Source organism: Leguminivora glycinivorella, chromosome 3 (genome assembly GCF_023078275.1).
Source record: "Leguminivora glycinivorella isolate SPB_JAAS2020 chromosome 3, LegGlyc_1.1, whole genome shotgun sequence".
Classification (NCBI taxonomy): Eukaryota; Metazoa; Arthropoda; class Insecta; order Lepidoptera; family Tortricidae; genus Leguminivora; species Leguminivora glycinivorella.
Window position 1 is genome coordinate 10,895,086 of NC_062973.1, and position 26,557 is coordinate 10,921,642.

General features: G+C 35.7%; 1 protein-coding gene across 1 annotated transcript in view; it reads left to right on the forward strand.

The window, feature by feature from the left end:
• The first annotated feature begins 8,993 nt into the window (after positions 1 to 8,993).
• Positions 8,994 to 26,557, forward strand: part of LOC125224634 — a 169,903-nt gene continuing 152,339 nt past the window's right edge. Inside the window, exon 1 of the mRNA XM_048128059.1 lies at positions 8,994 to 10,506. Coding sequence (XP_047984016.1) covers positions 8,994 to 10,506 — 1,513 coding nt within the window. The remainder of the gene's footprint in view (positions 10,507 to 26,557) is intronic.

Genomic DNA, 26,557 nt, shown 5'->3' on the forward strand with positions numbered 1-26,557 from the left:
TTTATAAGTGTATCAAAAATCAGTGTTTCTATCAAGACTACAATCAACCATCAAGAATCATATCATCTAAGGTGTACGGCTCGTACAATAATATTTCACTAATTTCATACCTTTTCATGATTTACATTTTTTTAATAGGTCGCTTGTCAGGCGTCTAATTAATGTATATTAGGTAATTATTGATGATAACTGATTGTATCGGCCCTATACTTCATTATATACCTATTATTGCTAGTAACTAGTAAATAGTACATATAAGTATTTAGTTATAGAACCTAATGTATTTGGAGCCTCGTCTGCCGACAAACCATACTCTGGTTTATCAGAAGATAAATTTAGTTGTAAGTTTAGTTTTTGAATAAACATTTATTTCATTTTATTTCATTTTTCATTTCATCTAATGCAATTCATAATACTTACGGATATTATAATGTTTAGTTAGATCTACTCATAAATTTAATTATAAATTGCAGTGCATAGTTATTACAACTTTTACTGTCTCCTGTTTTTTTTTTCTGGATCGAAAGGGCTCGTGATTCATTTCAATGTAATACAATACTATATAGAATATGCATTAAAATCCGATTCAGGGTCACGTATCCACTTTATCGTTTTATTGATTTTGTTTCATCATGATCAGCTTTCTTTCTCGTAGATACTTTGTACCACACAAAGTAATCAACGATTAATTTTCTAAAATAGATAGCTGTTCATATACTATTTAAGAAGTGCTTACCCAATTGACCCAATTATACTAACATCCGATTTATATCTACACAGTATGTATATATTTTAGATAACACTTTTCTTTTAAAGTATTTTATTAACATCTTTTTTATTTATTATTATTATCTCTTTATCTATCTTAAGATCTTAACTCTTTTAGGCTAGGCTATTTAATAATATGATTATTAAAGAAATTACAAAACCACTTTTTTTTCTTTTTTTTCTTGGTTGATTGTCGATTGACCATAGTCACACCTAATGGAAGGTGAAGACATAGTCGAAGATGGAGCTCACCGATTCAGTAATACTTAGCATATTCACTTTTATCTTAAAGAGACCGAGGTCGTATTTTTCTGGGAACATCTATGGTGGGAGGCATTGGTGGTGCATTCCATTCCTTTGATAAAATATTATCTAAATTATTACCCAAATATTATCTCCTTGATTTACTTTCTTTGCGCTGTTAACCGAACAAATCAGCATGCCCATTTACAAGGCATCAAGTCATACTGAAATTGACCGGAGTAACAGGAGTAACAGTATACTTATACAGCTCACCGAACTACGAGGTAGTTTAGTAGGTAAGCACAGTGTTTCTCCCAAGGTACCACGATTTGATTTTGTTTTTGCAGCTGTGTCTTTAAATTCCTGCAGGAGATGTTATATCTTGACAGACTCAGCGTTTATTTATGTGTCACACGGAGAGAAAAACAACTACATTTCATGTTCGTTCAACATTTCTATTTCTTTTTTTTTTTTTTTTGTTAAAATTGCGCCTACGTGTTCTTTCATTCCAACTACAAGTTTGATGTTGTTAAGTGTAACTACCTTCTAGAATTTTTTTTTTTATATGCCACGTCGGTGGCAAAGGCAAACAGTTATAGGGCCTCCTAATTGAAAGCGGTCACCGTAACCTATGGACGCCTGCAACTCAAGGGGTGTCACATGCGCGTCGCCGACCCATTAGAAACTTGTATACTCCTTTTTTTTTTTTAGAACCCCATACTGTAGTTCATCGGGAATACCTTGACATAGCTCATTCCACAGCCGGAGCGTTCGTGGGAGGAATTATTATTGATTTTTTTTTTTGAACCAATGTTTTATTTAAACCAACAAGTCGATTTTGTAAAAGCACATGTCATATATTGTTTTAAACATATGTTTAGCTGATTCAATAAAATATATTTTAACAAGTTTGACCTTGTTGTTTGGTTCGTACAAATTCGACTTGTATCATCAATATTGTGATTTATTCCCTTTACTAAAATACTATTGTTTCAAACAGATAAACACGCAACAAGACGAGTTTGTTAGATTCACAAGGCAAATTTCTCTCAGTTGTACCCTTAACTTCACATCCGTCTATCAATCCATTTATATATAGAATCATGTTCCCTAACCTCTAAATAATGTGCATTGTAGGTAGTTAGGTACCTAGATAATTGACGTGAAGCATTGAAATTTGTGATTATTTAACATTTTACAATCACTACAGACAAAGCTGATTCAGCCGCTGATTGTTGTCCTTTTGTTCATTTTTTTTGACCAGACGAAATAAGGTCACTAGTGAGATTTATTTTATAAATTTACAAACTTAGGTTACTAGTTCGCTTGGAAAATTTTTAATATGTATTCACGAAAGAGAGACCACATTTCAATATCCTCCCGTGAAATTACGCAAACAAGTTCAGCATTTTTGTTTCTTATTTTTTTTTCTATATTAGTTCAATAGAGGGTCACAGATCCATTAGTTTATTTGTTTTAACTGGACACCTGACTTATATGAGATTCACCTACATGAATCTCTGCAGTATGTACCTATTACCCTAACTGATAACGAGTACCTTCAGTAGCAATATATTTTTGTAATGATTTTCAACTGACGTAGATTGTCTTTGAAAATCTATCATAGATCAACTTAAATAGGCATGTCTTTCTCTTGAGGTCACCCATACCTGACAAAGCCTTGTTGACGGTAAGCAGAGTTAGCAACTTGTTTTTTTTTCCGCTTTGAAATATATCAAGCGTTCGCTTAATTTTATTCAATTCAGCTGCTCCACTACGTGTTTTTATATACAATGCAATGTCAAACCAATGCACTGTCTTTTTTTTTACTCTTTTCACTCTGATTGACGTTAGCGGCATCTAGGTATATAAAGAGTGCTCTTTTCCAGCGCTCCCACCGAACTCCTACTGATGCAGGATCACCTTCGCTGTCAAATGCCTCCAACGAAAATTAAGAAGCCATACTGGACTTTCTTGGGGCAACCTGTACCCAATTAATTTAATGATTCTAACTAACACAAGTCAAAATACCTATATCCTATTGAAAATATTTCAACTTATGCTATCTCAAAGTACTCAGTCATTGTACTTGAGTGTTTTACTGGGGTAGTTGTCTCAGACTCTCTGGCACTGGAGGCCTTGGTATTTTTTCTTTCATATGTGTAATTTATTTCGGTTTCAATTTAATGATATTTATTGACCGACGTCAATCTACTATTATGACAATTGAAGGCTCAGATAGTATTTATCATCTGATCTAAGCGTCATTTAAGCGCACGTTCAACCAGTATAACCGTAATTTACTTCGTGTTTAGGTTATTATCATTAAGCTGATATTTGCAACAATTCAATGTTCAGTTTTTTTTTCGTATTGCTATTTAACTACTGTTTATAACAATTTAATGATCAGTATTATCTGCTGTATCCAACTTCGCAATTTAATGTCTTATTTTCAGCCACAAATAGCATAAAATTTCATAGTATTTAGATGCCAATTAAATGGTCGATACTAAACAATACAATTGAATGTGCAGAGTGCACCTCCATGTGCTGTTTCCAAATTCGCAATTTAATGCCTTATTTTCAGCCACAAATAGCATAAAATTTCATAGTATTTAGATGCCAATTAAATGGTCGATACTAAACAATACAATTGAATGTGCAGAGTGCACCTCCATGTGCTGTTTCCAAATTCGCAATTTAATGCTTTATTTTCAGCCACGAATGGCATAAAATTTCATAGTACTTAGGTGCCAATTAAATGGTCGATACAATTGAATGTACAGAGTTGCACCTCCGTTTAATGCCTCTTTTTTTTTCTGCCGACTTTACTGACAAAGTAATTTAATACTCAGATGGAAACTGCTTATCATACGTGCTTCAAAAATGTGTTTTTTTTTTGTTCTATACCGTGTTTTTTTTTTCGTTAAATTTGACACGTCGTTAGGTTCATTATCAAGAACCATCCTGTATATCACTTTTAGGTAAATATGCAATAAAAAATGTTCATCCTTTTCATACATAATAAATTAATTTATTATTGTGAGAGACCCTTAAGAATAACATTTAAGTTAGAGTCAAGTGATTGACTGCATATGTCAAAACAAATAACATTAGGAATTGTTGTGTTCAGCACTTTTTTTTTAACTCGATAACCGATAGAATTACGACGCTAGTTTCTTAGATAAATTAGTTGTATTTGATGTAATGAATCTTTTTTTTTTTAAATTAACGTAATCCAATAACAACAGGGTGTATATTTCTTTATTTATTATAAGTAGGTATATTTAGCACTTAAAGTGAACCCATCTGGTTTTCTGGTTTTTAAGTAATTAAATACTCAGATAAAACTGCTCGACATCGGCGTTAGGAATGTTTACGTAAGTCAATCCGCGACAAGAGTATTAGTCACGATTTTATGGCATGTTCAATCAATTCAAGATTCACGTTCAAGTGATAATCTATCTCTAAATAAGTGTTACTTTCCCGACATATGCATAGATCCTTTCATTTGCAGATGTAGTTCAAATAACCACTTAATGAAGTCGTGACTTACGTTACTTTTACGTAAATTCACCCATGTAAGTAAGTATACTTAGGTAAGTATTTATCTAGTTTGTTTTGGTTTTCACCTTACTCTCAAACATCGACTAATGCTACCATAGGACATTTAAGTGTGATGGTTGTACAATATTTTATCATTCAAGTAAATGCCTTTGCCTAAATGACGTCACATGTGTTGTTTCAAACACCTAAGAAAACGACAAAATCATTCATAAAAAAAGTTTTTACAGACAGTTTAAACAGTCCGAGATGTCTGACTGTCAAATGTCACCTTCAACAAATATTGAATACCTAACTACGAGCGGTGATAAGTGTCACTGTCAAACTCAAGTGACATCCCAACCGAAAGATTTTTTTGGTTATGGTGGCAGCTCTGAATCAGCTATGTGACGTCATTTTGACCATTAAACAATACGAAAAAATTCAAAAATATATTTTTGTGATCTACCGGCGTCTAGGCGATCTAGGCGTATATCTCGGAATGGTTTTCGATTTAGGGACAGTGAAAATTTCGAAAAGTTGTCAATTAAATGTGATCTGAGACATTTCTTACTTTACTGGCATATTATATACCTATGTAATGTAAATATACCTACTATTACATCGATATCGTTGCAAGAGTGGAAGTGTCCAATCAGTCTAGATGCAGGGGCTTGTTACTCTAGTTAGTCCACTTTAAGTCTACCTGGCTACGTAACGATATTTCCTGAGTAAGCAAGCCGCACCTATGTCCAATATCGTTTCTTTAAAAATAACCAAGGCGAGTTCGAACGGCACCAAAGATATCTACACGTATCTTCCTCTTAGTGTAACAGCATAAGGTGCAAAATTGTGAAGGTATTTTTAACACTTACCGTACCTACGTGCATTTTTAAGTTTCGCAATTTGGCCTAACTTCGTATGTAGCTTTTTATAAATAAACTGAGTTTTTGTGAGCGTGAAATGCACCTTTAAACTGTCTATTTGAGTTCACTTATGTGTTGTATAAACTTTAGAGTATGTGCGCTTTCGTAATACTTAATATATGTACGAGTAGGTTTTCGTTATAGTTTTACGGCTTAAAGTAGGTAGGTGCTGTGTAATAAATTGAGTCGTTGATTTTAGTGAAAATCTAAGTAATTATAAAATAACTAAAATCGAGTTCTTTCACATTTCCTTAATTTCCTGTTATATGTATACATTTTAATAACATCGCTGTTTATGATGTTTTTTTATTAATAAATTAATATTGTGTGCCCTTACAGGGCATCATGTACCTACCTAAGTATATATACTTGTAACACCTACTGTATCATGCACATGACTACAATGAAATAAAGAATAAAGAATAAAATAAGTGGGTACTGAAATCCGGAAGCCAATTAACCGATAACCTGGAATTCTAGAAAAATTAAGTAATTAAAAATTACGTTTATGACTTTATGACTTGTTGACGAGGTTTATCTTATGATAACATGTATTATCGAATCACTTAACGCAAATCGACAGTCAATATATTTTATCTTAAAAGTATGTCACAAAGAAACGTGTAATCGCAGTTCAAAATACTTACAAGATTTTTAAAGAAATATTACAGGTCTTTACCTATTCTTAGACGGCGAGGAGGAGAAAAGGCTCAAAGAGTAATTTCCATATAATTGCGGAAATAGGTCGGAGCAAGGAAATAAAGCCTTAAAGACTTTTTTAAACCCCCAACGTCGGTCGTTCAAGATAATGCATGGTCTGGATAATCAGAAAACTACATTGTGTTAAATACAATGTGCAATATGCCTTACGGTTTTTGCTTACTTTGTTTTTCTGTTTGGAGCGTCAACCTTCACAAATAAACTAACATTACTCCAACAAAGCCAACCCTTATACGTCCTGCGAAACCTATTGTTTTGAATGTTATGTCCGTTAGTCGTCCCTAAATAGTGGAAGCGTGTGCGTGCAATATTAATTAGCAATATACGATTTACATAGTGCACGATAAACCCGGCGCGCGGGCGCAAGTGGCCGGCGCGCTCACTCTCCTCGGCCAGCGTCGGCGCGCGCACCGCTCGTACGTCCGCGTAAAAATAAAGTCCACGGCGCTCGTGTACTCCAAACATTTATAATTATCAGTAAATCGCCGCGAGAGCACACGACTGGCACGGCCAGTGACCGCTCGCTGAAAAGAAAACCGCGATCTGTCTACCCGGGCCCTTCAGCCCGCATACCACGGAATCCCTGCGCGACTCAACTAACCTGTCAAAATAGCGACTCCTACGCAGACACCGGTGTCGGAAAGCGAGCCGCGTTTGATTGGACGCCGCGTGTGATTGTGTGATAACGTTGTGACAGTGATAACGATTAGAATCCGTATTTAAATATGCCTGAAAAACCTAAACGACGCAAGCCAAATAAAAATCAACGTAGTAGGAATAAAAATAAGCAAGAACCAAATAAAAATAATAATATAGAAAGCGTTTCGAACTCTGAATCGTGTAGTGCTGACGTCAATGAAAACAAACAAACTTTTACAACAGATAATGAAACAAAACCTGAAATTTCAACTCCTTTAGCTGGCGAAGTGAAAATTAATGTCGAAAAAAGTTCTAAAGATACTCCCGGCAATAATTTAAGCACGAATCAAGATTTGAACAGCAACAGTACTGAATTGCCGGACTTAAACACTATCGACAACACAAAACTCAATGTTGAACAGTTAATGGAGAGTGTAACTAATGACCCGCAATACGTCGTTGAATCTCCCGAGCAGTCACTTAAAAGCAAACAGAAATTAAACGCAAATGTAAAAAGCAAGAGCTTAGATAATGAGGAGGCTACGAAATTGTTGAGATAACCGAAGAAAGTGGCATACAGTCTGACGATGAAAGTACACTACACTTAATTGATAGCAGTAGTGTTTTAGTATCTGATGTTGAGTCAGATATAGAATGGGAAAAGACAGATGATTTACAGGATGGCTCGATGGTTCCACGTGATTTAACTAAACCTTTAACAACTTGTGATATTCCTATTAATATTACACATAGCGCACAAAGCAGGAACTTAACGCCCGAAGAAGAAGAATCTTTGCGCAACTGTTTACAAAACCTTCCACTGACTAATTCAACTTACGATTCATCTGAAATAATTGTTCAAACCGTACAAGTGGTAAATCATGGAGTTAAGCATAGACTACGTAAGAAAGCATCTGCTGATGACTTTAATTTTCATAGACTGGGTCCTCCAAGAACACTAGACGTAATTGATGAAGAAGGTAGTGGTGAGTCGTCAAAAAGCTCAAGACGTCAATCATATTTAAGTGAAAGAAAAAATGACAATGACGATTTAGACGATGATGTATTTGAAGACAAGACAAAAACGAGTAAGTTTGTTACTAAAATGAATCACAACAAGTTTGGAAGGCAAATCCAACAACAATGCATGCTTCTTGATACCAAGTTGAAAGAACCGGAAATCAGTGAAGCACGAGGAGACTGGTCAGTGTCAAATGTGGAAAAGATGACCGGAGCCGAATTAGTGTATTTAACGGATACGTCGAGTAGCACAAGTTCTATTTATGATAATAGTGAAGACGGGGATGATGGAGTTGAGACAGATGCTTCAGTCAGGATGATTACACCAACTATTGAAGTTACTGACACCGAGACCTTACTAAAAGAAACATTTACTGCAAAGCAAGAAAAACGTTCTCCAGACATACCTCAAGTAATTGAAACACCTACAGAAATCATACAAGAAGGCGAAAATCAGTCAGATCTTAACTCGCACGAAATAGTGGTCTTATCCACTGATGAGATAAAAACCAACTTGATTGTGAAAGATATTGAGTCTGATAATAATGCAAATAAACTGTCAGATCCAAACAATTCTGATTCACAAAAACCTAATAACGGTTACGATTTGGAAATAAAAGTTTTAAAATGCGAATTAAACGATGCTATAAATAATCTAATAAAAGAAGTTTCTTCCGATTCTGAATCCTCTGAAAATCATGGAAAAGAAACATTAAATAGACAGGATTCTTCTAGCAGTGTTGGTTCCTCTCAATGCACGGCCAAATACAATCCCACTTATTCGTCCCTTAACGATGTCGCTAACATTGTGCATGATGATATGATTGAAGTACCTGTCAATATTCAACACACACTTGAAAGTAGTAATACAAGTCATGTAAACGATGTATTTGAATGTGTTACAGGAATCACCTCACAAAGTAAAAAAGGAACTTTTGACGAGCCATCCTCCTTGAAAGATCTATGTGTTCAAAAAGTCGCAGCATTTCCTTATGGTGAAAAAATATTGGAAGAATTGGCTTCCGTTTCAAAACGACTCCAAAACATTACAATTTGTAGCCAAATTTTAACAGCCACGACAAAACTACTACTATTGGATCACATAGAATTCCACAGATTCAATTGAAAGAAAATATGCCTTACTATCCTCTGCCTGATGTTTCATCTATTGAAAAGGTAACATTACCTTCTAAAGATAATGTACACAATCCACCTCCAGTGCAACCTAGAAATTCTTCTTTAAAATTGTCTCAAGATGACAATCATTGGGTAGGAGTACCAACAGAAACGGAACCGGTTTATGTATGTTTATCGCCATCTCAAAAAATGTTAATGGAAAAAACCAATACAGTTATAACGAAGGAAGATGCTAGTCAACTTGTTGATATGCATAAAAAGTATGTTGATAGAAGAGGTTATAATGAATATTATGGCAAAGAAATCAGAAAAGAAAACCAGAGACCTGATAACCCTCCTGTTGTGCCATTCAAATCCCAGACTGGGTCTCGATTACTGGCGTTGATACGTGACCCAGCTGTCACTGATAATATGAATTCTATAAAATCAAAGAATCAACTCAAAATTTTAGACCAAATAGGAAGTATTGATAAAAAATCTCAAGAAATGTCATTTAAAAAGCAAGATTACTATAATTCGGCAAATAATCTTACAAGCAACTTAAAACCCGTCCCACCTCCTAGAACTCGTAAATTTTCGTCATCAATATATGAAAGCGACGAAAGTGATTTTACAGACAGTTCGTTTCGCTCTATTAAAAGTGAGAGAAAATCATTTCACTACTCAACTGGTAATTTAAGTAAAGAAATTGAGAACGATATATCGTCAATTCAAAATATGCATCGATATTACACAGACTTCAGAGATCAGTTCAAAGATCAAACTGCTCCAAGAAGGCCGTCTTTGCCCAAAGATTTGTGTGACCAACAAATGGAATACATACGACGTAAAGAAAAAGAAGTAGAAGCTGAAATACGTCGACTTGAAAATGAAAAGCTTAGTCTCCCTGTACAAATGAAACAAGGCCCTAGGGCTCCGCTAATATCAGAAGCCGAAGTCTATAACCAACAAATTACTCGCACTAGTAGTCAAAGCATACTTCTTAAAAAGGATTCGGAATTAAAACTCTCTGCTCTTAAAACGCCAAAAGTACCAGAAAAACCAGATAAAGGAAAATTGTCTGTTTTCAGCAGTAGTCAAGAAGAACTACTACGCGAGAAAATGTATTCAGAATATGTCAACCAAATGGCTGAACGCGAAGAAAGGAGGCAACAAAAAGTAATTAAAATAACCAATAACAGTAAACCTGTTACATCTACCTCAGAAAACCCTTTCTCTAAAAGTATGCCAGCCTTAGATTTTCTAGATTCTAAAGTAAATAATAGAATCGAAAAGGAATTTATCTGGAGAGCAAGAGAAAGGTGGAACAAATTAGGAATCAAAGATCCAGAGACAGAGGATGAGAGAGATGAGAATAATAAAGACGTTTATAAGGAGCCGAAAGTAGTTGAGCACAAAATTAAAGTGATAGAAGGAGGAGAAGAAAAGGATGTAAAGAAGTTGCCGAGCCATCTGCAAGAATTCGTTCGTTTCACTGTGAAGGACTCCGACCAGGGGAAAAGCAGTCCGGGTGAGTCCAGTACTGGACCCGCATCCCCGCACGTTATGATCTTGTGTGCAGTGATCATTCTAATGATAGCTGTTGGCAAAATGTTTTTTCGATTGTTGCGAAACAAGTGAATACTAACAAAGCAACTGTTTGATAAGACTTACTTTAACATTTGTATATAGTTTGTGTGTAGACGCTGTGTGTTGTTGCATGAGTGTAGTTTGTGAATGCGAAATGTATTTTTAGTTCCACATGTGTTCAGATAACATTAATCAAATCTGTGTACTTTATTGGAGAATCTAAATGATCATCTCAGAGTGGTGAGTATTTCCCGTTTATGCATTTTCCCTGTCCCGATGTATTGAGCATGAGTCAGTATTTTACATCAGGATATACATCAATATCAGTATTGGATTGAAGCAGATTTATTACAGACGTGAATGGAGTTATCTAATGTAACATTTACAATGAGCTTGGTATTATCGATTTTATATGAACATAAATAAACACACATCTTGTGTATGGATTTATGCCAATATAAATATATAGTCGTCAGCGAAAACAAGCAGGAGGTTGAACTTAGTAACTTTCTTAGATCATTTTAAAATGACTTCAAAAAAATTATGAATTCATAGTATGTTTATTATTATCTTAGTTATTGTGTAAAATATTTCAAATAAAATACTTCGTATAGACAGCAGCAGAAGTAAATCAACCCACGGGTATTTGCGACAGTCAAAAAGTAGAGCAGCTGTATTAAGCGCACCGCGCACGACATTCGTATTGTTCATATTAGACGGGACTGACACAACACATAAATAAAGCGAATACTACTGTCATTTTTTTTTTTTCAAGAAAAATAAGATAAACATCAATGTACAAGCTTTGTTTAGTTTGGGGGTTGATCTGTGTCAGGTGTCCCCCAATATTTATTTATTTAATGTGATAACCTTAGGGCTATGAAGTCTCGACTTTGTGGGGCACTAGTACTTCAAAATATATTTATAGATGAAGGTAAACGAGTTAAAAAATAATTACGTCGCCGTTTCTAAAATGGAATAATGGAAAATTCACACTTCCGACAGCATTCAAACCTGTGGCCTACTGGAACACCGGTGACACCGGTCCAACTAAAAAAAAATAGTTCGACATTAAAATTTTCTGCTTGATAAAAAAGTAATAAAGTGTAAAATAAATCCTAAAAATATTAAGGACTAAAATACTTCCACGATACTAAATTACCCTACATAATTTGCAGGGTAATTTTCATACTTGATGCGCTAATCTCTAATGCCAAAAAGTAATGCTACATAATGCTTTCTTGGAGGAATTACACCCGTAATAGGCTACTTGACCCTTTTTTAAAGTTTGTTTTATATTATTACTTACTCTCCAATTACCGAAAAAAAATATCACTATATTTTATTATGACATGCGGTTTATACGCAAAAAATATTTTTAAAGAATTATTTTACGTAATCAGGCAAAAACAACATCAGCCATGTCATCTATAGATTTTCTGTGAATGAAGTCATTCAGTGCGAAAACAACACTTTAAGTATGTGGCATAAAGGTCATTATGTCAGTGATTGATTTGTCGTGAATTCTATGACGTCACTACACGGCCGACAGCGTTTTCAGTGGCCAAAATTAAAAAAAAATATTACTCACATTTCTGAATTAAAAGTAGTCATCGTACACATTAAATACTCAAAATCATTAAATATTGGTTTCTTATGTCAAATATTACAGAAGACAATCATTTATTGTGCCAAATTAGATATGAGTCTAGTAGCCTCCTATTAATTTCTCGATAACATGTTCAATGTTTATAACCTCAAAGGTAACCATTTCCTTTCAAAATAAATCCATGTGGAGGATCCGTTATTTAAAAATCATGGAACTTCGAAACATAGATTATAATGGTACCTAGCATTAAAAAAAGTTCATTAACATTATTTTTGAGGTTCGAAAATTCATAGATACTAATTTAGTCATTATTATTTTACTACCACGTACTTATTTATTCTTATTATTTTACTTTTTAGTTTACCAGTTTTGAGGCTCAGCTAAGCTTTCGTCATTACAAAATGATATGGAAACCTACACGACACATTACAGGCGAAAATTGCGAGAGCCAAAAAGTATAGCTACGTAACCAGCAGCAGACTAGCAGATCAAATTCGCGTCAATATTTTCGTGGAGGATTTCCACCCGTAATTAATTTCTGACAGCGGCAACATGTGTTTGTATCGACGGCTATGTGACTGGAATTGGGACACGGAACACCCACTCAGTAACCGTGTCTATTAGTCTATCTCTTTGTTCGAGTATTTTGACTCTCAGTCACGTAATTTCCTTTTTATTCATACTTTTTTTCGGAGTAAATACCTACGTAGAAGTTTAAGAAGTCTAAAAGTAGTGATAACCGTTCCTCTAAAACTGGCAAACTGTCGTTTATATTATTATGCCGCAATATTAGATCATAGGAAACTTAGCCTTTTGAAAAAAAAATAAGAGTAATTTTGAGGTTATAAATATTTTCTTCTTAAAAAACAGATATAGTAAGCGTAAGTGTTTTTTTTTATCTACGAATTCACTAGACAAGTATTTTTTTTATGTTTCGCCTGCCACAAACAGATATCTAATCTTAATTGATAAGATAATTTAGAAATGCTTAAATTGAATGACTGATAGAGCTCACTAAATTAAAAAGTATGTAATTAGAAGTAAGTACGTAAAAAATTGTAAAGTATTAAAAATATAAAAAATAACTGTTGTCTTTGAATGTCATTATTAGGTAGTCTGTGCGAATAACACTTTTTACAACTCTTCTCTTTCCGCATAGACTATAACAGCAAAAGGTTTTGTCAAAAAGCGCCGCCGTGAGAGAAAATTATGTCTCGCACAAAACCAAATTGGTCGGACAATTGCTCAATAACATTGTTTACAATATCAACGATTATTATGATAACGAAACAGCAGGTGACAGCCGTCGCCCCTGCGGCCGGAGATAAATGCCTTATCACGTGACACAACACTGATACACACGATAATTGGATTAGCTGCGAGTACCTACACCAAGTCGCGTTAATTAGTGATTACATAAGCATTTCACCTGACGATAATGTGGTTTTGATTATAAACGACATAATTGGATCTTGGGATGGCCTTTAAATCATAAGTTACATATTGACCTGCTGTGTAACATGATGATTGTGCTTTAACTCGTGACAAGTATATTTTTTTTATTTATCTTATTTATATGGATGATGTTGGTTTTTAAAACCTTACACAAAACAAATCGACTTTAATTACGTACTTTTAACAGACTATATTTCTTTTAATAGAGAATGGTAAGCATAACCCAAAAAAAGGTTCGAATACTTATGATGTTGTTTATTGTAAACAAAGTGCTGTAGTTTTAGTTTAAGTGTAAATTCAATTGATACTGGTCAACCAGAGTGTGAACTTATTTTTAAGACGGTGAAAATCAACAATTGGTCTATAATTACCACACCGCCAATTGGCGACTAAAGTATAATAATCATAATTTTTTTTTTTTTTTTTATAGCCTATATTGTTTCCCACTGCTGGGCAAAGGCCTCCCCTGTTTTCCGCCACTCGTCACGGTTCTATTAATAATCATAATATCATCTTTTTTTTTATTCTTACCAACCAAGAGCCAAAGAGTTCAGCAGAGTAGGGCATGATGACACGACGCCAGTCCATTTGGTATCACAAGTAAACCGAAAATGTTGAAGAATTCCTCTTGAGGAGTCAAGTGCATCGTCCCTGAAAATATTTAGCCCGTCTAAATCCGTCCGGTATGGCCTTTGGTGACGTGCATACATACTTCGCGTATGACCACCGCTCGATCTTTCACTCGGGCTATTCTTACCTCATTCATTATGGCCTAGTAAATATAAACTAGCTAAGATTTAGGAGTAGTTTTACTGTTTTGTGTCGAGTTCGCACTTATGTCAAATGTTGGTGCTATACCAAGCGATGCATCATTTCTTATTATGTATGAAGACAAAACTGAGTAGACCATTCGGTTTTGTTTTTCTTTACGCTTTATAATTAAAAAAAAAACATTTGATCTGTATGTCAGACCAGTGTTACGACTTACGATGCAATCATCACAAATATCACAGACAAGTTTTTTTAAACACTAATATACAATTTTAGCACAAGGTCGTTTAAGTACATTTCCAAATAACATTCGAATTCGTTCCAAAAGCAGTTTCAATAAACAACCAAACTTTATTCCACTTCGGGTTGACTTTATAAATCGACCGAACTAAAGGATTTGACGGCGAGGCCAACCTAAGGTTTATTTAATAGAAATTTTATTGGTAATGCGTCTGAACTCCGACACAATGACGGACCGAGGGGTCCGTAGTGGCACTATCTAAATTTATCAATCGCAGTAAATTAAACTGTTCGGAACCCCTGACCCGGGGCCAATAACGTAGGCATTTCAATTAACTTCGCAGACGACTTCATAATGTAGGTAGGTATGCAGTGGGATTATTCTGAAAACAAACATGAACGTAGGTACTTAATACATTTATATCAACACTTTTGTCCGTGGCTTCGCTCGCGTTAGAAAGAGACAAAAAGTAGTCTATGTCACTCTTCATCCCTTCAGCTATCTCCACTAAAAAAATCACGTCAATTTGTCGCTCCGTTGTGCCGTGAAAGACGGACAAACAAGACAGACATGCTTTCCCATTTATAATATTAGTATGGATTAGTATGGATCAGAGGGCGGAATTGCTCATGGCAAAAATCAAACGTCAATAGAGTTGGAATGTTAAATTTTATCGACATATTCAGCTATCGATAAATTCAGTCACATTTTACATTTCTGACTTTAACATTAACCTCTTTGATTAGCTAGTCGACCATTTGATTTTGACCTCTTTGATTAGATTAAAAGTAAATTGAATGACATTTAATTACCATTTCTGTCACTAGTCCTTTTGCAACTAATTCACGTTTGAAAAACCGGCCAAGAGCGTGTCGGGCCACGCTCAGTGTAGGGTTCCGTAGTTTTTCGTATTTTTCTCAAAAACTACTGAACCTATCAAGTTCAAAACAATTTTCCTAGAAAGTCTTTACAAAGTTCTACTTTGGTGATTTTTTTCATATTTTTTAAACATATGGTTCAAAAGTTTAGAGGGGGGGGGACGCACTTTTTTTCCTTTAAGAGCGATTATTTCCGAAACTATTAATATTATCAAAAAATGATTTTAGTAAACCCTTATTCATTTTTAAATACCTATCCAACAATATATCACACGTTGGGGTTGGAATGAAAAAAATATCAGCCCCCACTTTGCATGTAGGGGGGTACCCTAATAAAACATTTTTTCCCATTTTTTATTTTTGCACTTTGTTGGCGTGATTGATATACATATTGGTACCAACTTTCAGCTTTCTAGTGCTTACGGTTACTGAGATTATCCGCGGACGGACGGACGGACGGACGGACGGACGGACAGACAGACATGGCGAAACTATAAGGGTTCCTAGTTGACTACGGAACCCTAAAAAATGGTTAATCCAAGACGAAAAACAGCCACCAAATGGATAAAGAAGTATCCTTACTTACGTCGAAAATAACTCAACAATATATACTGATAATTTCAGTTTAATCGATAGTCGATAAAATTTTACGTTCCAACTCTATTGACGTTTGATTTTTGCCATGAGTAATTCCGCCCTCTGGTATGGATGTATATTGTACATACGTATAATCAACTGCAGACATACTCGTACTAGTTAGTTACATTTATTTTTAGGGGGTATAACTATCTCTGCAAGTGATTGTAAAGTCATGTAAATGAAATATTTCAGTTGATACATTTCAATTAAATTATAGTCGATGTATTTAGACATCTTAATATTCAGAAGATATTTTTATACTCTATCGGTGGCATACGAATACGGCTTGCCCGATAGTAAGCTGTCAACTTACTCTCACTCCAGAGAGTCCAGAGGTTTAATTCAAATGAAAGTATTTTAAGTTGGTAATCACACCACTGTGTACAGAGTGTAATAAAAATGGTGGTGATCCGTTTAAGGGCGTACTCAGTATCGTATTCTTATCAGGAAAAAGTAGAAGAAAATTTTTTTTTCGCTAAAAAAATTTTCACTTTTGTATGAGCCGGGCCGCGCGAATCGGTCGAATCTCCATACAAAGATAAAAAAATTTTTTGCGAAAAAAAATTTGTATCCTACTTTTTCCTGATGAGAATACGATACTGAATACGCCATTAAACGGATCACCACCATTCTTGTTACACCCTGTATATTCAGCCTCTGGCCACAGTATAATTTTAAGAGTACTATCGTATAGTATGGCCACTCGCGCTCCCCGCTGAAAGTGCCGCCCACCCCCTCTCGGTTACCTCACACTTACCGCCTGTCAAAAACGCGAACAGTCGACCTGTCATATTTCGCTCATACATAGTAGGTACCTACGCGTTCGCCTACACGAGCTTAAGACTGGTGCTAGGAACGCGCCTCTTTCATATATTTGATCGCCAGTTTCCGAGGTGTGCTCAGGCACTGAAGATCTTGCTCACTTTTTCTTTCATCATTTCAATTATTATTCATTTCATCATTTCAATAAATATCTTGGGCACATAGTAACCTCTGACTTGAAGGACGATGCTGACATTGAGAGAGAACGGAGAGCGTTGTGTGTTAGAGCGAATATGGTGGCCCGCAGATTTGTTAGTTGCTCCATTGAGGTTAAAAAGACTCTTTTTAGAGCATTTTGCACTACCTTTTACACTGCTAGTCTGTGGGCGTGCTATACGCAGAAACAATACAACGCTCTTCGTATTCAGTATAACAACGCCTTTAGGGTGTTGATGGGACTACCTCGTTTTTGTAGTGCATCGGGGATGTTCGCGGACGCCAGGGTAGATTGTTTCTACACTACAATGAGGAAACGCTGTACATCCCTGGTGCGCAGAGTGCGGGCTAGTTCCAGCAGCATCTTAAGGGCGTTGGCGGAGAGATTTGACTGCCAGTATCTGAACCATTGTCACATGATTCACATGCTGGTAGCAAAGTCCACCGGACTGTTGTAAATTTAATTAAGATAATTAAGTTAATTATTAAGTATGATAATTATAATTTAGCTCTTAGTGTATTTTAATTTAATTAATTTAATGTATTTTAATTTTAATAATATAATTATGATCCTATGTTGGTCGCAAAATAAATAAATGAAATGAAATGAAATTATACATAAATACATATATGTAATTTAATTTATTTCAGTTCTTAGTTGTCATGTTCATATCATATGTACCTATGTATTATGCAACAATATATTTTCAATATCCATTCGCGAATCAGACCCCAGATCTGCCGAACAATTTCAATTTAATCATCCATTATTTCGCGAAGCCTGAATGATTAAAATGACAAATATTCATATCGGTATTACTCGTAATAAAGCACCTGCGTATCAAGTGAAGCGGCAGTTGCTGACAGGTAATTATTAAAAGGGGATTTTATGTGGTTTTATATGGAACCCGGTAGCCAACTTCCAGTTACATTCATTTGGTTTACTACTAGCACTTGCCTGCGTCTCCGCTCGCGATAGAAAGAGACTAAAAGCAGCCTATCTCACTCTCCATCCCTTCAACTATCTCCACTTAAAAAATCACGTCAATTCGTCACGGACAAACAATCACTTTAGTATGGATTAGTATGGATAGCATTGACCATCGCTGTACTTACAAAGTAATACTATTTAGGTATTAGTAGATTAAATACCTAAACCAGTAAAGTAAGAAATGTCTCAAGCTTCCATAGGTTATGGTGACTAGTTTCCACCAGGCAGACCGCATGCCGCATGCGCGGTATGCCTTATGTATAATTATATATATGTATATGTCGCAGGGAAATGGCCAAAACAGAGATTTGATCAAATCTCTAAGGGATATGATCAAATCACGCAGGATGTCAAAATTACGAGTCCATTTCATCATTTCTCTAGAAAATTTCAGTCATTTGACTAAATCCCTGACTCTGTTTAGTGAAATCACAAAATCGGCCAATAGACACGCCACGTTTTGTCATTTCACTAGATTTGTTTAGGGATTTGATAAAATCCCTGAACCACGACAGTATATATATATCACGTCGGTGGCAAACTGGCATACGGTCCGCCTGGTATATTATTCAATTGTCGGCCGAGACGGAGCCGAGGAAAAACAAAAAGTTTTGTACTATTATTCAGTTCGATGGTGCTGAGAAGCGGTAACTTCGTTGAGTGCAGAAGCGGATTGTTTGGGTATATTTTTCATTGTGACTTACCTTACCTATACAAAATTTTACACATATCTCTTGCTTCGCGTTTGTTTTAAGTGACGAACATGTACAATTGTGTCGCTTACCTTCAAACTAGGGTAAATCCATTCTGCCATAAGGTTGATTACCTTTCAGATCAATATTATATTCTCTATATAATCAACCTTAAAGCACAATGGATTTACCCAAGTTTGAAGTAAGCGACACAATTTCTAGGTATAGGTACTTTCATTGATAAAGGGAGTCAAGTAGTTCAGGTTTAATCTTAAGCTGACCTCATAGACATAATAACACATACTTACAAATATTATGATTATCTGATGCCCTTACCTTGACTTCATACTCGTAATTAGCTGGTAGGGTGTAATATTCCACTGTGTATGTAGATTCCTGTATCTGTATAAATACAAATTACTTTCCAGTTTAGAACTTAATAAAGTTCAAAATTCAAGATACCTAGGAAAATTGGTCTGGGTCTTAAGAGGCTAACGAGGCTTAACGTCCACTTTTCATCATCGCACTGCTCGTCATCGACAGGGCGCTCATCCACACACCTTGCAACCTAAATGGTCGCGCACCGTTTCAAAGGAATTTCCTCCCGCGGACGCTTCGGCTGTGGAATGAGCTCCCTGCCGAGGTATTTCCGATGAACTACAGTATGGGGTTCTTCAAAAAAGTAGTGTACAAGTTTCTAATGGGTCGGCAACGCGCACGTTACACCCCTTGCGTTGCAGGCGTCCATAGGTTACGGTGACCGCTTTCCATCAGGCGGACCGTAGGTATACCTGTTTACCGCCGACGTGGTATAAAAAAAGCCTATAGTGGCAGCTTAAGTTAAGTTTCCAAAGAAAATGTCGTGAAAAATGGTTTATAGTCCACATCTATCCACGGATGAAATCTTGCGACTTAAAAAGTTTACAATAAACAAATACGAATATTTCGCAAACGTATTTCTGATGGCGTAAATACCTCCCTTCCGTTCACGTCACTTTGCGAACGTCATCAGAATGATATAGTCAATTTGTGCCCATAATGCATATCCATTAGGGAACAATATGCCGTGCCGATGGCAGTCGTAAAAATGAATCTGCGTGCTCGTATTGTGTAGTCACATCTAATAATATGTTTAGATACTTTTCGTTACTCGTGTCTGGTAATATTTGAAGAAAGTATACATAGATACATATTTTCTTTACGGTTAGAATGAAAATAGCGTTTTATGTGTATGTGATAATATTGTTTTTAAAGGTCACAGCCACAGCACGGCGGATGTGATTCTGGGTCTAGAGCAGAATCTAACTGAGGAAGTACCTTAAAGAAAACCGCAAAAATAACACTAGATCCTATTCGAAACGTTGTGTTTCTACTGGTCAGTTAGAGTACATCAACGACTTTACCATCAATAGGACCATATGCTTGTTTGCCACTGACTTACTAAGCAAAATTAGTTATTTGTTTTACAAGGGGGCAAAGTAGTTGTTTAACCGCACGTGCCAATATTGATATCCGAGCAAGCGAAAGATTCCAATATTGAACCGCGAGCGTAGCCAGTGGTTCAAAAAGTGGAAGAGCTTGAGCGTCGTTGCGAGGGTTTCAAATCACGAAGGTTAAACAAACTTTGCCACCGAGTGAAACACAAAATTTTTCACCACACCAACACGAACAAAATACTGACTATAAAACATCAAATTAAATCAAATCCATAAATTTATTCAATATTTATGATTCAAAATCATCATTTATAGGTAAATTTTACCAGCCCGTTTAAGACATCAAGTTAAAATTTGTATAAAATTACTTTGCACTCTTGTGGATAAAATGCAATTGTGCTATCTGTTTTCGAATAGCAAAAATAAGCCTTTAACAGTTGGTGTGGTGAAAATATATTTATTAACTAGCTTCGCGGAATGCTCCATACAAACTTCACCCCCCCCCCCCCCCGGCCCCTTTTTAGGGAAGAGAGGAGTTAGAAAGAGACAAATAAATGGAGAGAAAGAAATATGTCACTCACCATCCCTGCAACTATCTCCACTTAAAAAATCACTCACGTCATGGATTTTAACAAATTCTAGATTAAGCGCTATGATGAATAATTAAACTTGCGCACCGTTTATGTCATAATTACTATGCCCGACTTTATAAACTTCCAAGTTTTAACTTTACAGGTTAAAATAGGCAACTTGTCTCACCTTTACTCATGTTGCCGGCTTATAGGCACTGTGCGAAATTGCTGCTTTGAAACTTGGGTCCTGTGGATTACTCAGTGATTGGATCTGACGTTGGCCACCATAATGTATTCATATATTTTTCCCCTCACTAGCTCGGAAACACGTGTTTTGTCCTTTAATACCAGCGGGTAAAAACGCATTTTATCCACTAGTGGGTAAAGTAATTTGACCTTGAATAAAGTCAAATTAACTGCTTTAAAATTGATAAAAGTAGGTGAATCTAGTAATAAAGATGATTTACCGCCTGTGGAACTACTGGAAGGAGTGATAAACGCATTTTTTGCGTTGTAGTTTCCTCGCTATAGTGAGGGCGAAGAAAAGTTTTGTGTTACACTCGGGTGCAAATGTATTTTACTTCTCGTGTGTTACAAAAACTCGCAAGTTCAGGATTCTATTCTCGAACCACTCGCTTCGCTCGTGGTTCAACTATAGACTCCTTTCACTTGCTCGCTTTGCAATTCCACACTCGGCGTTAAAATACAACTTTGCCCCCTTGTATAACAAATAACTATTCTGATACTCTATTTTTCTAATAACTACGTGCAAGCCCTCTTCATGTAGCTATTTAGTCGATTAATTTTAACTTAGTGAGCCGATTTTTGATTGAAAAATTGTTATGTTTTTGATTTTGTTGGACATAAAGTTAGGTGTAATGCCATGAAAGAATAGATATATTATAGAATAACGCAAATGTTATCATTAGGTATTTCGTTCGCAGTTCGCACATATCGGTGCGTGTGATATGCCCATGCCCAACCCTTCACTTCACATGTTAGACATCTTGGTCATTGAAATTTGAATTTACTGTCACTGACAAACATTTCAAATGGACTTTCCAACTGGGAGAATTTAATAGATGAAGGCCTGATGACGATCGTCGAGGTCATGTTAAACCAAGTAAAACCTGTAGCAAATCGGTAAACCAAAATCGGCTTTCATGTCTTAAAATGTATACAAAACAGTGCAATAAGTAATATTATTGAATCATGTTACCTAAGAACTACCTATCTATCTTAGGAAGATCGACAAGGTTATCTCTTATCTGTTTATCAATGTGTACGTTATTAATTGCATTAATTATATAGGTATGTTATAATGCAAAGAAGTCTGTTCTGGCGATTTGGCATGATTTATTTAAAAAGGCCAAAATACATTGGTACCTACTTACATTATTTACCTACCTATTTTACAAGGACATGAATGAAGTACGTACGATCATGGTGGCATCCGCGATTTGTAAAACTATGTATTGAAATTATCAAGGTCGAAAACTCTTTAAGTACCTAAAGTAAAAACTTAAAACTCTTCAATTTAAAACATAATCTGGAAGCAATTTTTCTGCTCTATGTTTATTCTTATAATTACACTTTTTCAACTGAAATTCGTTTTCATCCCCAAGTAGCTATTCTCTTATTTTCCTCATCCATTTAAACCATCCAAAGACAAACTGTGCCTCAATGCCTTTGGGCTTGTTCCGCAATGGCGGAGTACAATGAGCCCCACCGGTGTGTGACGTCACATCCGTGGCCAAATCGCTTCCGGCGCGCCCGCGGGCTTTTCGACAAACTCTTTGTTGGGACCCTGTCGCGTCATGTCGCCTGGCGACACGTCCGATTAGGCACGTGAAAAATTACTTTACAAATTGGAAAAATAGACAGCAGGTGGGTTTCCAATGACTGTTAGCATTTTCCTGCATGTGGCATAATGTTTGTTTCAAATTTGAACTTGAGAAGCGGTCAGTAGGTACAGTAGAATTTACATACATTTAACGGGCATTTAAAGAAAAATATGCAGCAAAGGATTTAAGTTAAGTTGTAGGTTATACCTATGCATGTTAACAAGGAAAACGGTAAAGGTACAAAATAGACCGGTACTTAATAAGCTTTACATAATTATGTATAAACTTTATTGTGTAATGATACAAATGTTTTCGTTTATCCGGTTGATTTTTTTTTAAACGCTTATTACCTATCCGTGAAGTCAAATACAAGATCTAAATAACGATTCACGAAGAGTAGCAAATAATGTGTATTCGATAAAAAAAACAATGGAAAAGTGAAAGTGTAGGTGAATAGTTCTAATAACATTATTACCCATTCCAAAATTCCCCACACACTCTTTCAGTGTATACTTTATACTTTCGCTCAAAGATTTCCCAGTGGGCTGCCAATATTTTTATCGTTGACATCGGGTATTACAACGCCATCTATTTTCGAGACGGCGCACTCGGTGACGGAAGTTCGCCTCGTGGCCACTAGATGTCTAGTGACCTAAATTTGAAAGGAAGTTCTTTTCTCGCCCGATGAGTAAGAGTGTTAATTTTAGTTTCCCAGAAGAAAAGTTGCCAATATTATTTTGTATAACAAATGACAGTTTTTTGGCAGACATGAATCTGTATTGTATAAGCGTCGAACTCGTCGAAGCGATGACTGGCCTGGCCCTACGCTGGATAATATTTGTGTAAATCTTTAACAGCTTTTAAAACGTCCTTAAGAACTTAGTAATCTTTCATTTCTTATATTGATAGCCTCTAATTGTTTTAATGGTAATTACGAGTCTACCAACTAAGTATTCTTTATTTACTTGTGAAAGCAATCTAGCTGCGTTTAAAAATCAAGACTATCTGCTAAGTAAATTCTTACGAAACTATGAATTTAGAAATATTCAAAATCCTCGCCTTTTTGAGTCAAGAGAAAAGCACCCGAAAGTTCCATTTAAACCACGCCGTTTTGAACATTTCGAACGACATACTTAAACATAATTTCCTAAACTTTGTTTGGTAAAGAGTTTGTTAACACATTCCGATTATTACAATATTCAGCAGGCCAGTCGCCTGTGGGGGATTCAAACGACTCCAACTTTTGATTAGGTGCCTACAACAACTGAAAGTACTGTTGAATTCCCAGACCTTGCCCTCAATTTGTAATAGTGAAATTATTTTACCTTGCATAAATTATTTTTTACTACTTTGGATTTAAATTATATTTTTTCAGATTTTAATTACAGCCCTACGTTCTAAGAGGTATTACGGAGCAATTACAATATAATACACATGAATTATGAAAAACAAAAAGTGCCCTAGTTTGTTCTTTAATAATTAGTCTAAACGAGGCAAAACAATAATGTTTAATACAATTATCTTTAATGCCATATAATTTAGTACAATGTTAGCATTCCTTCAATTGTTAAATCTGTAAAGTCAAATGTAAAACATGAAAAGTATGCCATTTTCAAGACGGTATATGCAATATTAAATTCTCATGATTTTTTCGTTTTCATTCGGAAATACGTATTTCTGCATCATGCCAAAATTATACTATACGTAGTATTTAAAATACGATATTTACATTTGTACAAAACTGTCTTTGATGTTCAGTTTCAGTCCGTATATCGTACGGTTTGGAATACTGGACCTCGTACAAATCCTTGCTTAGTTTAATTTTGCTCATTTAGCTTAGTTTTGCTCATCATGTGAGAAGGGATTTATCCCTCAAAACTAATCTATGTATATCAAATGTTATTGCTATAGATGAAGAAGCATTGCTGTGTTTAAAAAAACTACCTTGTATGGCAAAATATTGTAAAGTAGGTGGTATGAGGTGGTATCACTACAACTTATGCGAAAAACCTAAATTACACATATTTTTTTATAGTGATGTGGTGATGTCTAGGTGTTTTACGTCCTATTTTGTTTTTATAGATTTTATCCATACTATAATACAATATATTCCATACTATCAATGGGAAAGTGTGTGTGTGTGTGTCTGTTTGTTTTTCTGTCTTTGATGGCAAAACGGAGCGACGAATTGACGTGTTTTTTTAGGTGGAGATAGTTGAAGAGATGGAGAGTGACATGGGCTACTTTTTGTCTCTTTCTAACCTCCCACTTCCCTAAAATGGGGGTGGAAGTTTGTATGGAGCACTCCGCAATTTTCGAATTTAACACGAGCGAAGCCGCGGGCAAAAGCTAGTACTTCATAAAAAGTACAAGTTCTTTGTTAAATAGTACCTATATTATTTAAGTTACCAAAATACACTATGGCTAGATTTAGCCCTTAATTCATGAACATTGACAAAAGCTTACAAAAGGGTTCGTTATTATAATAACCAGTTGGACTGATTATAATGGCGGGGTTTGTCAACAAAATGTCTCCAGACAAATTATAGTGGCAACCTGTTTGATGTCGCGTCGGGGGAATAGCCGACAGTTATTGGACGCGAATGTTTACCACGCCGCCGAAAAACTAGAAATATAGTTTTACTGTTTTCCGAACAGCCTAATAAATGACGAAAATGTCCTTAGTGAGTAACTGGTCCCGTGGCTTAATGTACAATTTTGAACAGTACAAAGATAAATAAAAGTTACGGCGACGTGAAGATAAGTAGAGTAGTACAAACGAGTGGGGTTTTGAAATAGGTCTACTAAGAGCTATTTGGACCCCCAATGACTAATTTAAAAACGTTCTGTTTTAATAGTTGTGTAAATGGTAAACTAGAACTTTCCTTTGCTAATCCGCGAATAGATAACGTGCAAGTCAATCAGTGCTAACCTGTTATAATTACTTGCGTATTTTTTACATGCAATTAATTTTCCCACCCTCCCACCGCAAAAATAAAAATAAATACGCAAATAAATATAACAACCCACCACCAAAAATACAAAACTCGACACGTGTTTCGCCTCTCTATGAGGCATCCTCAGGAGCTGATGTTGACGGTCCGAAGTCCCGCAACTGACTGATCGTCCCCAGAATGGTCGGCCATATTTCGCCGGTCCCAAGTAACACTGTCGGATTTGCGAAATGACTACTTTCCAGCAGAGCCAATCAAAGTTTTGCAAACAGGTTTTTGCTCTATAAAATTGTCAAATTATGATATTAAGTTATAAAATTTAGGAATAGTTACTATTTTTAGATACTCTTAAGATGTGCATAAGTAAAAATAAGAAAATACTTGAGGAAACCTCAGAAATAGTACAACCGACATTCTTGCCAGGAGATTATTAAACGATTTTGTCGGATGTGTCACATACTACTTTTTTGTTTGGACATGGTTCATATAAAATGGTCGTATGTGCCACTAACGCCTTTTTTTATTGGACAATAGGTAATAATATGGGTCGCATGTGTCATTTACGACTAAATTACCTGTGTTGTGCATTTTCTTCTATAGTGGTGAAATACGACAGCTAGATGTTGTTGTTTGTGTTTCGAGTGTGTGAGCTCGCGAAGTCGGCGGTTATCCATACAATATTGTGGGTAGTGGCACAAACGACCGCGTCGCCCTACCCGCGCTCCCGCTAACATTGTTACAACGCGACATCCGACATTGTAAACTAGACGCTGTGTAAGATACGACGTTCTTGTGACATATTATTTCGGAAAATAGAGAGAAATGTAAAATTCTGAAAATGTCATATTATAAATTTGGATGTTTTAAGATCATTAATGCAATAAAATGAAAATGACGATTTTGTAGATCCGACAGTGTTACTTGGGACCGTC